The sequence below is a fragment of the Nelumbo lutea genome, chromosome 1 (genome assembly GCF_056320005.1).
Source record: "Nelumbo lutea isolate HS-2025 chromosome 1, American lotus-T2T, whole genome shotgun sequence".
Taxonomy (NCBI): Eukaryota; Viridiplantae; Streptophyta; class Magnoliopsida; order Proteales; family Nelumbonaceae; genus Nelumbo; species Nelumbo lutea.
In genome coordinates, this window is record NC_142684.1 from 143,977,357 (window position 1) to 143,991,631 (window position 14,275).

Genomic DNA, 14,275 nt, shown 5'->3' on the forward strand with positions numbered 1-14,275 from the left:
ATTACAAGAATGCTACTCTATACCAACTCTCTCTCTTTTTTGCTTTTTTTTTTCTTTCAAATTACAAGAATGCCACTCTCCTAAAGGAAAATGGAATCTAACCATGGGTGGTTTGCACTTTGCCATACTGGCCCGCGAGCCATCACGGGCCATGTTGCCCTCCTTGGTGAAAATTCTGGGGGTTTGTTCGGCACGACCCACACCCATGCCATGCTGTAGGCCTAAGTTGAGTTGGGCTACAGGTCATGTGCCATGGGCTTGGGCCGCGTCAGGTTGGGCCACAAGGCGGGCCTTGGGCTTGGGTTGAATCGGGCTAGACTGAATGGATTACGAATTTACGATTACCCAAAAAATAAATAAATAAAACACTTCAAATAGGAATTTTATTTCATTTAAATTTGAATGAATAATGATACAAAATACCAAGCATACAAATATTGAAATATACAATGGTTGGATACTTCATACTTGAATGAATGAAATATGAAAATGGAATAAATTAATAAAATATAAAAAATACAATATAGTTACAAATTGAAAATATAAAATTACATTAATAGCAAATAAATTAAATAAAACTAAAACAAAATTTATAATAATTTGAAAAAAAATAAAAAATTCTATACAACTAGTAAACTATTGTTCATGAATCATGATTTTCATCATCTGCTTTAGGTGAAATATCTGGTGTATGTAGTAGTATCATGCCCTTCTTTGTGTTGTAATTGTAAAGTTGTAATTTATATTCTACATCATGACTGCATCTAACCAACCCTGGTATAGTGGTACCTGTACTAAAACAACTAAACAAGACTGATGGAACTGTATCATGTAGTCTACAGACATCGTAGGGGTTAGTAGATCACATATCACGTGATATGGCGGCGAGAATGTTCTCCGACTTCTTCCAATATTTTTAAAATTTATTTTTCATTATTTCAATAATTCATTTAAATTGTGGGTTATTTCTTCTTCCTCCTCATGTGTGAGAAAATGTCTACTCAAATGGCTAGTACCACTCTTGCTACAATAGCTAAAGTCTTTTCTACATTTTTTGCAAACTGCTTTTGTCCCCTTCCCCTCAACATCCTCTATTTTAAATATTTTCGAAATCGGGCTACTAAACTTGGGGTTTTGGGAAGAGCAGATAATTTTCTTTTTAATTCTAAAAAAGTAAAATTAATTTAATTGGACTTATCCCAGATTGTTGATTCAGAATCCCAACTTGATTTCAATGGTTAAAGCCTCCCAAATTGCTAACTTGGAGAATCAGACAATTCGACAATTAGATTATTAGAGTTCACTCGTATTGCAGAGAGAATTTTTAAGAGAGACTGAGGGAAGAGATTAAGAAAATAAGAGAATTGTTGAATGTTGATTGTTGAATTGGTGTGATGAGAAGAATGGTGGAGGATAGGGCTATTTATAGGAATTGAAAATAATTTAATTGCCCAAAATACCCTAAAAACTAACTATTTTTTAGTTGTACGAAGGGGTATTTTGGTCATTATAAAGTTATTTATAACTTTACCCAAAAAACCTCCCTAAACTAGTTGTTATATAGTTGTTGGGGGCATTTGTGTCATTTTTCCCCTTCATAAGCAAAATACCTAAATACCCCCTATATAACTGTTTATAGTTGTTAGGGGGGGTATTTATGTAAAAAAAAAACCAAAAAGCTAAAACTAGCCATTGGGGGGACTTGGGGCTTTAGGAGGGCAACAGCGGACGGGCTACTGTGGCCACCCATGAAAGGCCGTGCTACAGGTTGTGTCGCGGGATGGACCGTGTTGGCACGTGGGCTGCGGTAGAATAGTCATGTCATGTCGTGTCGGCCCGTGGACTATGAACCCTCGGCCCAGCACGGTACGGACCATCGTGTTGGGCTTGGCACATCCCATGGGCTGTCGTGCCGGGTCGGGCCGATCCAATTTCCAACCAGGTTGCAGGTAGCCCGCCCCGATTTAGTCTTTCCTATCAACTATCTCTCTCTCTCTCTTGTTTATTTCTTTCAAAATACAAGAATGCCACTCTCTCTCCTACCAACTCTCTCTCTTTTTCTTACAAATTACAAGAATGCCACTCTCTCTCCAATCGAGGGGGACCTCAGCTCAGCATCTCGGATGCTAGGGGACCTACAATCAAAGGTAGTCAAGTTCGAGCCGATCTCAGCTCGAACTTTTGAGCTCAAGCTCAAGTCTTTAATTCAAATCGAGCTCGAGCTAGATGACACCTCGACCATTGAGGGAGACCTCGGCTTGGCACCTCGGTCACTGAGGGAGATCTCTGATTAGCACCTTGACAACTGAGGGAGACCTCAGCTCGGCACCTTGTTAACTAAGAGAGACCTTAGCTCGACACCTTGCATGCTAGGGAAACCTTAGCTCGACACTTTAGCAACTGAGGGAGACCTCGATTTGGCACCTCAACAATTGAGACTGGCATCGACTTGAAACCTCGGCTTGGCACATCGGCTACTTGAGAGACCTGCAATCAAAGGTAGCCGAGCTCAAACTTTCGAGCTTTTGACTCGAACTGAGTTCGAGCTCGAGCTGAATTCTCTAATTCAATTCGAGCTCGAGCCTAATAGTTTATGAGCGAGCCCCTACAACACAGGGCCCCCTCCGCTAGTAAATATATTAAGCTAAAATGTGTACATAAGAAGGCTTGAGGATGAGGGAAATGGAATCTAACAGTATTTTTTGTCTTTTTTCATGGAAATTACAAGAATGCCACTCTCTACCATCTTTCTCTCTTTTGCTTTTTTTCTTTCAAATTACAAGAATGCCACACTCTCCTACCAAGTCTCTCTCTCTCTTGTTTTTTTTTTCTTTCAAATTACAAGAATGACACACACACACACACACACTCTCTCTCTCTCCTTATAAATTAGAAGAATGACATTCTCTCTCCAACTAAGGGAGACCTCAGCTCAATATCTCGGTTGCTAGGGGACATACAATCAAAGGTAGTCAAGTTTGAGCTGAGCCAAGCTCGAACTTTTGAGCTCAAGCTCAAGTCTCTAATTCAAATCTAACTCGAGTTAGACAACACCTCAACCACTAAGACTAAGGGAGACCTTAGCTTGACACCTCGCCTGCTAGGGAAACCTCAGCTCGACATTTCAACAGTTGAGGGAGACCTCGATATGGCACCTCAACATTTGAGGGAGACCTTGGCTCAGCACCTTGACTGCTTGAGAGACCTGCAATCAAAGGTAGTTGAGCTTTTGACTCGAGTCGAACTCGAGTTCGAGTTCATGTCTCTAATTCGAATTGAGCTCGAACCAGGTAGTTTATGAGCAAACCCTAGCAACGCAGGGCCCCTCCGCTAGTATGTAAATAATAGCATAGCCATACAATCCCTTTGAGCTGTGTTATAATACCTTTGTTATAGTACCCTTGTAATTAGAGTGAAGCAAATTTCAAAGTATGGTCATATCAGTGATACGTATTATACGGGAAGCTTCCCAATTCACCCCTAGGGTCTAGTGAGGGCCTTTTGGTCCTCTGATTCGTTGTCCATTTATATATACTTGGCTATTATTTCATGCGTGTTTGCCTCTTGTGGACGTTATTTAGAAATGTAACAAGCGAGAAAGGGCAACGGTTTATTGCCTTGTGCTTCCTCACCGAGGCGGCCTGTTATGTACTATGTATGTGGGATGTTTCATGGACGTGCTTCATTAAAGTTCATATCATTTGGGCAGGATGTTCGCCCCCATATGATGATGCTTTGGGAATATGTTCAGTTTGGTGCGGGGCTTGCCATGGCCCGAATTGCCAAAGATCTGAGCCTAACCAAATAATCCGTCAAAGCCCAAAACTTGGCTTAATTCTATATATGAACCTTGTGAATGGAGGATCATATGCTGTTGTGATTGTGTTCTAGTAAAAATCGTCATGGCCATGTCTAATTGGGGGAAAAAAGGAAAAATCGTCAAGAGCAGCTTGGTATGTCCACAAGAGTTGCAACTTGCAAATGCAGAACCGAAATGAATGTAATTGGTTCAGTCTTGCAATGATGATCTTTCGTGAAGCTAATCAGGTGAGCAGCTGGACTATGGGGTGTGTTGGAGATTGGGTGAGCAGCTGGATTTAAAGATCAAAATTTTGATACGAATACGATACAGCTGGATAGTCTCAACCATTCGAGGTTGGTCAATATGAAATAGGTTGGTACCGACCCTGGGATTCATGTTTGTTCTTTTTTCTTTCCTTTTTTTGGTAGAAATGTTTGTTCTCTCTCCCCTAATACAAACCCAATCAGCAAAACTGCCGTGGATTTTGTTGCTAAAAGATCTGGTTTCCTCGGCGGAACTTTGCTGGCTATAAGCCAAATGCCATCTCATGACAGTTTTCTCTTTTTCTTTTTCTTTTCTCATATCTTTCCACTTTCCTTCATTGATCGACCAGGACAAATCGGACTTCGGACCACGTGTATAACACTATCAAGACCTAAAATAACATCTTTTCTGCTTTTCACTGTTCTGTCCAAACTCTATCTTCCTTTTCAGACCTCCCTAGACCCTAGTCCCTAGCAGCTGACTGATAGATCTCTACTCCCAAATAACCTGATAAAGAGACACGTGTCACTTGTACAATATACGGCCCCTCCGTAAACAGATAACATGCGCTTGGGTAACCCATCTTTTTGAGTCTTACAACCACCCACTGGTCACTCCCCAATTTTCAGTACCTAGCAAACTAGAGAAGGAAAAAAAATAGAAAAATAAAATGGTATAGATGTCATCATCAGTCGTCGGCGAGGAGGCTCCGCACCGGCCGGAGATGAGCGATGAGGAGCCTACAACGCCGAGGGTGCTAGCGGTTCTGTCTTTCCTGCTCGAGAGATTGGTCGCCCGGAACGACCGCCTCGTTGTAGATTGTGGCCAAAACCAGTTCGAGGGCTTGAGCCCGTCCAGAAGGGGACTGAGCGTGTTCCATGGAATACGGGCACCAAGCATTAGTATACCAAAGTACCTGGAGAGGATATACAAGTACACCAACTGTAGCCCTTCCTGCTTCGTTGTCGGATACGTTTACATAGATAGGCTCCTGCACAAGTACCCTGACTCTCTCGTTATCACCCTCAACGTTCATAGATTGCTGGTTACGAGCGTCATGGTTGCATCGAAGGTGCTCGATGACGTGTGAGCTCTCTCTCTCTCTCTCTCTCTCTCTCTCTCTCTGTTTCTTTAATTTCTGGTTATTTATTTGATTGATACGATGGTTTGCATTGCTTATCTTCATCCTTCATTCTGTCATTATTTATTGCTTTAAAATGTGTGGGTCTTGTTTGAATGATTTTGTGGATTATTATTAGTATTTTGGGTTTTGGGAAGATATCGGATCGAAACTAAGTTGAGATGGAGAAACGGAAGTTGGTGAGATTTCTAAAATTAAGAGTGGTAAATTGTGTTGTTATTAAGTGGATTGTGCAATATTGTTATAGTACCACTACCAGTGCCCGTAATGTATTCATCTTTTTTCCTTTGATCCTCTCTGTTCTTTCCGTTCGGTTTTTGGCTTTTTGGGTGGGAAACTCCCTCGACCCCCCCCCCCCCAATGAAATTAGCTGTACAGGTGGCAATCTTACGGTAGGGAAGGGGCATTTCACTACACACGTGGCAAATTCACTGAAGGCAGTAAATACGAATGGAAATGGTGGGGCCCACTCCTTTGGATACTGCTGAGTCATCTCCAGTAAAAAGCACTTAGCAAGGGAGACATCATTCTCTTAGTACTTGATATTGCTTGTTTTTTTGGCTGCAAAGCTTTCAACTTTTTAAATTGCTTTGTCCTCTAATTAGAGGACTTCTTAGCTGTCCATGGGACCATTGCAACTCTACCAACTTATCATTTCTCTTCTAATTATTGCTTCCCTTACTAAATTAGCAATGGCCACTGATAAGTAAGAAAGGAATCCCACTCTCACTCCCCACTCGAATCTAGAAAGAAAAAAAAACTCTTTTGAGTTTTGAAGCATCCAACCTGAAACAAAGAACCAATCACACAAGATTTCTTTGCTCTTCCAATGTGAAAAAATAAAAGCCCTTATGCGTCCAATTTCTCTGCATCACTAATCCCAGTCATCACATCAGAGTGAGGGGCCACACATGATCACAACCTTTCGATGCAGTCACCGGCATTATTTTTCAGTCATTTGAAAGAACATGTTCATCTGTTGGTTGGGGATTTGTATTCAGGTTCACTTTTCGCACCCCCATAATTGAAGGTATGGATACATGGCCTGTCAATTTGATGATTTTGATTGACAATATGATCTCAGGGCTCTATATAACAAGGCATATGGTTCCTGATAGAGTGCAATGGCAAATCAGGATTTGGGTGGCTGATCCCATTTCTTTATGGTTGGGATAAGGCCTTATTCAGTTTGAGTTGTATTATACTATTATAGACTGGATTGATAAATATATTTCATAATGCACCTGGTCAATTCTGGTCCTTGAGAGGGATCTGTTTGCTAGCTATTGTCTTACACTGATTCGATTAGTCTTTCCATGACAAATACGCCTGTTATCGGATAATGCTTATCATTTATTTCTCTTAGTAGATGGCATTATGTGGCTGTGCCTATGTCCCCACTGACTCATCAATCTTTTCTTTTTTGGTAAACTACTGACTCATCAACCTGGATTCCTTTGACTACTCCACCTATTCGATGAATGTGTTTGTATAAAATATTAAATTATGAAAAGGATTTATGTATTATCACTCTAATCTATGAATCCTCTCTCACTATTCACCCTCTGTAATGATACAGGCATTACAATAATGCATTTTATGCTCGTGTTGGTGGTGTGAGTAATGCTGAGTTGAACCGGCTTGAACTGGAGTTGCTGTTCCTGTTGGATTTTAGTGTTATAGTTACCTCGCGAATCTTTGAGACTTATTGCTTTCATTTGGAAAAAGAGATGATTTGGTCTGGTATTGGTCAGAAAATCGAGAGGGTAATTGTCTCTAGTTCTGTTGATGATGAGACAGAAATCTCTGTTGAGGATACTGCAAAGAGTTCTTCACCTTCTCAAACCATTGGTTAATGTTCCTCTTCATAATTAATCTCCTACTTGCTTAATAGTTGTAAAGTTATCCGATTGGCTAGTTTTATTCTAGTTTCTCTCTTCATCTTATGAGGTTTTATAGCATATATTTCAATCTTTTCTTCCCACAGAGTAGAGTAGAAAATGGAAAACTGGAATTGAAAAAAAATAGGAAATGAAGAGAGCCTACTTCATCTTTGCTTACTTCATAGAGGTGATAACATATCTAGATTTAGAAGGATGAAGGATGCTGCTTCCTGACAACTGCTTCATTGGCTAGGAAACCCGAGCCTCTAAACTTTAATCACGTGCTTTCGATGGCTTATTGGGGAACAGAGATGCAGGATTTCAGAGCAGATCATCCAAGGGTCTATCTTGTACAGGTTATAACTTTTATATTAAGAAATTAGAAATATGAATAGTTATGAAAAGTCCAAAACAAGGGTGGGTATACCGTATACAACCGATATTGAGTGTGGAATCAAACATTTGGCCAATCCAATGGGTCCCCAAGAGTCTGATCATCCAGAGGATCCCTCCACATGGAAAAAGTAGGGGGAGTCATGTGAAGAAGCTCTCAACATTCTCTGATACTTAAGGTCATGGATACATGGCATGGGTGGAATGGCTAAAAGACTTCATATGCATTACTGGTTTAAATTCTCTTCGAATATTTATTTGACTTTCTCACGCATTAAAATTTCCCTAATTACTATAAGTCTATAACTTATAATTTTTTGTATTCATACTATTTGAACCTTGATCTATAGGTTGAAAAGACAATAAACCCACCACTGCTCCATTTGTCCAATTCATGGTCGTAGTGGCATGTATTTTCAATCTTAAGTTTTCTTTTGAAGGAAAATGTGGGAAAGGAAGGGAAACCTTTACAAACCTTGTATAGGTTTTCCTACCTTTTCCTACCTTTTCCTTCAAACCCAACATAGCCTTAGTGAATGATTGTTTGTAAATGTTAAAAATTGATTATTCAAATTTATGTTTATAAATATTAATACAAATTATGTCGATCTTCTAATATTTAAGATATACTCATTTACTTGAACATTTCAGTCTATCATTTTCCAGCATTTATCAATTGTGTCCTAATAGTTCACACTTCACACAAACCATTAAAACGTGTTTCTATTTTGTGCATATGACTTATTTACGGTAGTTTGAAATTTATATTTAGTGTTATTAATATGTTTTTGGGAATTATTTGAGTTTCTTAATTTTTCTATCATATCAATGTGTGTCCAAAGCATATCACAATGCTTATCTTAAAATTGCTTTTCTGATATTTTTGCATTTCCAATGCTTCAAAACCTTGTAATTGATGTAAAATGCATTTAATACATAATTTGAAATTCATTATTATTTCATTGATTTTGTTTTTCACATTTTTATTTGAGAAAGTGTAATGGTGAGCTAGATAGATAATCAAACCCCTTTGATCCATGACCCATGTGCATGAAAAATAATGCAAGTTGGACAAGAAGTTATTAAAGAATTTTCCATTTAGGGTAGAATAATAATAACTTATTGACACAAATAATACACCAACCCAGGTGTTTGTCTTATGAAGGAAAGCTTTACTTTTCTATAGGCTCTTGCAAATCTTAACTGAATATGAATTTTACACCTCATTCAGATTCCTTGTCTGGGAAATTTAGAGTTCAGTCAAGTCAGGGAGTTTTATTAGGTTTTTGGGTTTTATTTACCAACAACTCCAGCTATGATTCACAAACCCTGTAGGGTTGTTTATGGGTTGGGTTGGGTTGGTTTATTAGTGTTTTTTAACTGATTCAACTTGGTCAGGTTGCATAAAAATTAAACCAGAACCGACCCTCTACTAAACAAAATTGATTTGGTCGGTTTGGGTTTCAACTGACCCCAAGCTTGCACATGAACTTAAAGTGCTAATTAATGTATTGAAAGCTCATCACTGCCTCTTTGAAACGTCCATTTTGGTCAAGACCAGAGACCATGGAGTTCCACAACACCAAATCTTTAACACCCATGAAATTGAAAACCTTGCAGGCATCGTCAATGGCAGCACATTTGGCATACATGTTCACCAGCCCATTTTCAATGGCATCATTTACATCATTGAGGCATGTTCTGAGTACAAACGCATGAACCTCTCTACCCTTCCTTTTCCCTTCTTCTGACACCTTAAACTCAGCACAAGCACTAAGAAGAACTACATAAGAATCACAGTTTATTCCCACCAAGTCTTTTGTCTCAATTAAAACATGGGTTGCTGCTGCTTCTCCTCTTTTCTAATCGGATATTTTCATCAAAGCTTAAACAAAACACAAATAAAATATATCAACTTTTAACATGCATTAAATTTTAAAAATATTAAATAAAAAAATACTAACCCGTGAATGTGATGCTTGAGTCTTGAGAAGTTGAAACTTGAGACTTGAGTTGAGAGAGTGAGAGTTGAGATTTGAGAAGATGGGAGGGCCAAGTGAATGAGTGATGTTGAAATTTGAAAATCTTGAGAGTGCTTGAGCCTTGAAGAGGTGGACTAGGAAAAAAAGAGTCAAAGAAGAATGAAATTTGGAAGAAGACTAGGACTTGCAATGCTTAGAGAGTAGAGAATCTCTAATCTAAGAAAAAAAAGACTCCTATTTGCCATTGCCTATTTGGTGTAAAGAGATCCTTAGGGACTAGGGAACCTTTCTTTTAATCTTTCTAAAAAATGCAAGAAGCTAATATTTTCTAAAGGAGTAAATGTGTAGGGACTAGGAATTTTGTTTGCCTTGCAATACTTGCTATTAATGCCAATCCTAAATACTAGAAAGAATAGATAACTAAGGGGATGTTTGGAACCGTGGCTATTTTTCGAAAAAACGGTGTCATGTTCGATCCACATAGGCGTTTCAACAAATGCCCATGTATCTCATTGTTTGGTTCAGCCGATTATTAAAAAATTGGGTATGCCTTGAAAATTGGGACCCCGTCGATGCATGAAACGCCAATGGTTGACTGATGTGTATCCTATGTGGTGCTTACCTATCAGCTCATACATGAAAAACGGTGATGAAAATCACCTTACCAAACAATTTAGTGTTGCTCACTGCCTATGTGGCAGAAGTTTTTTTTTTTTTTTTTTTGTGAAAAACGGGTTTTGGAAACATGGGCATTTTTTCTTGAAAATCGGTTCCAAAAAGCGCCCATGCTTCCAAACACCATTTAAGTTAGTAATTAGAAAGAATCAAAGAAATAACTAAAAAATTAATGCTAAAAATAAGTAATAAAGTTAGTAAATAACTAGAAAGAATTAGGATAGAGACAACCTAGTTAGATAATTCGGTTCAGTTACCGAACTGAATTGGTTTATGCATCTTTACAACTCAAAATCAACCGGTGGTGAAGAAAAATCGGCCGATTTGGGTTGGGTCGGGCCTAGTTGGTCGGTTTGAATTTGTTTGTGAACAGCTCTACCCCGTTGAATTTTGATTCATTCCCCCACCTATTATTGTTCCAACTGTACTAAAGTTTATGGGCAACTGAATCATGATTTGTAGTGGGTGGAATGAACAATAAAAACCCCATGTTTATATTTGATTGTGACCATGATTTAAATTTCTTTTTCCTATGAAAAATGGGGTCTGCATCATTTATCTTTCTATTTTACTCTCTAGAAAAAAAAAAAAAAAAACTTCTACATGCCTCCATTGTTTCAAAGTGAGAACCACATGATTCTACTTTCTATTTTATTGCTTACAAATAAATAAAATAAAGTTAAAACTTAATTGTCGATCTTTTTTTTTTTCCATGACTACACAACGGGGTAGTCCATCCCCCGAATCCATAACATCCCTCCAAACCCTAGTGCAGACGGGGATTCAATCCCAAGTCTCTGCTAAACCGGCTAGAGATCTTATCAACCAGTCAATTGGCACCTTGCAGAACCTTAATTAGCAATCTCAGTTGATTAAACTCATTATATTGATCGTAGGGATGGAGGGGACCTGCAGACTGGTTTGCTAATGCGGGTCACTTGTCTTTTATCTTTAGTTCTAGTGTTCTGCCATGCGATTTTTATTATTCATGCTTTTCTGATTCGTTGAATACCTATATTTTAGGCCAGAATAGAGACATCAGGGTCCTTGATTCATCTTGTCTTGTAGAAAGAAGCCATTCGTTTACTTCAATTAATCAAACTGATCTGGATTCAGTACTGTGAGAAAAAGTAGAAAGAATGAAAGAAAATTTTGAGAAAAGTGAATGAAGTTAGAGAGAGAAAGTATGAGTTTTAAGAAAAGATGAAAAATAAAAGAAAAATACACTGAAGAAGGGAGAGAGAACATGCTTAATCTCATACGTGAATTTTACAATTTTTAATGTATAAAAATCATAGGGAGACACATTAGACATCACCATCTCCCTTCAATAATATAAATGGCATAGATAGATAAGCATCCAATAACCATATCTTTTAAGTTTGAGAAACAATTAATATTATTAAGGAATTGGAAGCTGGAGGTTGGATAGAGTGAGATTTGTTCACTTTACAAGCATGAGTGATATAGCGTTAGCACCAAGTCAGCTTAACCCCAACCTAACTATGCAGTTTTCCTTCAACTGGATTCTAATTGGGATGAGGAAATTTGCAGAACAGTCTATTATTGCAAGGAGTCAAGGATACTTGTGTGTGTATGATTAGGTTACGTAGCATGAATTGTTACAGTTTCACTCTTGTTTATTTGGGCCAATCAGGATAAACCATGTCATTATATTGGTCCCACACATCAGGCTAACCTGGTGGATTCTGATTAGCATGATGCCATCTGTTAATCTTTAGGTTGTACAGGTTTTCTTACCTTTTCGTTCTAACCAAAATAGGTTTAGAGAATTCATAGTCCTTAACAATACAAGATTCATGATTCTGCCGGGTGTCAATCTGACACAACCCTCTTCTTTCATCCAGTCTTAAAACCAACAATGTAAAATAAGCTCCCAATGTCTAAGAAATACTACTTCGACAACACTGTAAGAAGTAAGTGATCTATTGAAAGTTGAAGGAATTAAAAGGACTGAAGATAGAACATGGATAAGAGTAAGAAAGAAATCATTTAAGGTTCATAATTTAACAATATATATAATTAAATAGACGAGATTAATGAGAAAATAGAATTCATGTGACCACCCACCCCAATACAGCTAGATAAGGCTTAGATGATGAAGATACTCTTTTCCAGCAATGAACTGGTTCTGAGTTGGAAATAGATGAACTTACCTGGTGTTAGAGTCAATGTGGGAAAACTCGTTAAGGGAGGAAAATTGCCAAAACATAATAAATTGATCCATCTCTTAGGCCCTGTTCATTTTTCGGTAAGTTACTTATTTGGGTAAATGCAGTTACCTAGGAAACACTTATCCGGGTAAGTTCGCTTATCCATGTTCTTTTATTTCTCATGTAAATAAGGTAATGGCCATTTTAATCATAAAAAATCATTATTAAAAAGGACATTTTTGTCCCATTTAAGTGTTGGCAAATTTTCTCCCAAGTAGGAAAGTTATTTATCCACTTAGAATATGGGTATCAGTGATACCCAAGAAAATAAATTTTCCTTAGTCCCCACATAAATCCAAAAAAGAACATGGGATTCTTGGTCAATAGGAACCAAAATCCCATTGACCAACTTTCCCCCTCTCAAAATCCAAAAAAAGAACACCCCCTTAATGTAACAATCAATATTAGCAGTTGATTAACATATTTTTTTGGGTAAAATAGTAAAATATTTAAACTACTCCTAGGTTGTAGGAAATAGAGTAAAACTTACCGTATTGTTTGAAAAATCTCTTAGGGGGCGTTTTTTTTTTTAGATTTTGAGAGGGGGAAAGTTGGTCAGTGGAGATTTTGATTATCATTAACTAAGAAAACCATGTTCATTTTTTAGATTTATTTTTCTAAGTAAATGATACTCATCTCCTAGGTGGGTAAAAAACTTTCCCACATGGGGAGAAATTTGTTTCAATGGGACAAAAATGCACATTTTAATAATGAGTTTTTATAACTAAAATGATCATTGCCTTATTTACATGAGAAATAAAAGAACATGGGTAAATTCACTTACTCGAATAAGTGACTTATTGAAGAGTGAACAGGGCGTTAAAGTATCCTTAAAGTTTTTTTTTTTTTTTTTTTTGACAATTGGCATCATCATTCAATATTGATCAATATCTAGAGATTGGATGGTGCAGTTTGACTAAAAACTCAACCCTGTTGTCAAGATAAAACTTAAGGCTGTGTTTGGTTTGAACCTAAAAAAACTTCTGACGCTCTAGCGATTGGATGGTGCACTGTTTGACTAAAACTTCAACCCTGCTGTCAAGATAAAACTTAAGGCTGTGTTTGGTCTGAAGGAAAAAAGTAGGAAAAGGAAAAAAAAAAAAAAAAACTTTTACAAACCTTGTATAGTTCTCCTTACCTTTTCCTCCAAACCAAACATAGCCTAAAAGAAACTTCTACCGCTCTCTATCACTTGAATTTTTGCATAAAATTGCATTGATTATCACACACAAGTCCAATTCTCTATGAGGTATGCTTTTCATGACAGTTCGGGTGCTCTGGAATACACCCTACAACATATGACCCAGCTAATTGCAAGTAGTGGCCTTGTTGAGAATTTCAATCCATTGGATTCTATTTTAAAAATTTGAAGAACAATAAATGAAAAACTTGATATTTTAACCAAGATGAAAGGGCATTTTTGACTGAAAACAATAGCTTTTAGAAATTAAAAAAAAAATACTAGTCATGTGACATTACATGTGAATGAATTATAACAATATTCTAATAATAGGGGAGGATTTTATCAATTATTAGAAAAATCAGAATATTTTAAGGGATTTTTTAAACAATATATTAAAGACATGACTTTATAGTAAGTGTTAACAGGCGAGTGGTGAATTGGTCTCTACATTCTCTCCAATTATATTATATTTGGAGTTAGGGATGAATCCGGATTTCCTGAACTAATCAATCACTAATTCTGTGTTTGGTTTAAAAGAAACACATGCAGGAAAAATGTGAACAAAATCTAGAAATTAATTCTAATGAAGTCGTGATTGCAATTGCACACTTCAATTAACATAATTCACTTGATTTTTATAGAAACGTTAATTATTTCAGTGCAACAGCAAATAAATACCACAAGTTTCCTAGAAGATGTTCGTCCTTTAAATTGCAAT

General features: G+C 37.4%; 1 protein-coding gene across 1 annotated transcript; it reads left to right on the forward strand.

Annotated features, from left to right (window-relative positions):
* Window positions 1–4,279: 4,279 nt before the first annotated feature.
* On the forward strand, window positions 4,280–7,153 carry CYCP2;1 (cyclin p2;1). Its single transcript, XM_088948865.1, has 2 exons — window positions 4,280–5,152; window positions 6,787–7,153. Exons 1-2 carry the CDS (start codon window positions 4,746–4,748, stop codon window positions 7,061–7,063), a joined length of 684 nt encoding a protein of 227 aa, XP_088804991.1. The 5' UTR covers window positions 4,280–4,745; the 3' UTR covers window positions 7,064–7,153.
* Window positions 7,154–14,275: the final 7,122 nt, after the last annotated feature.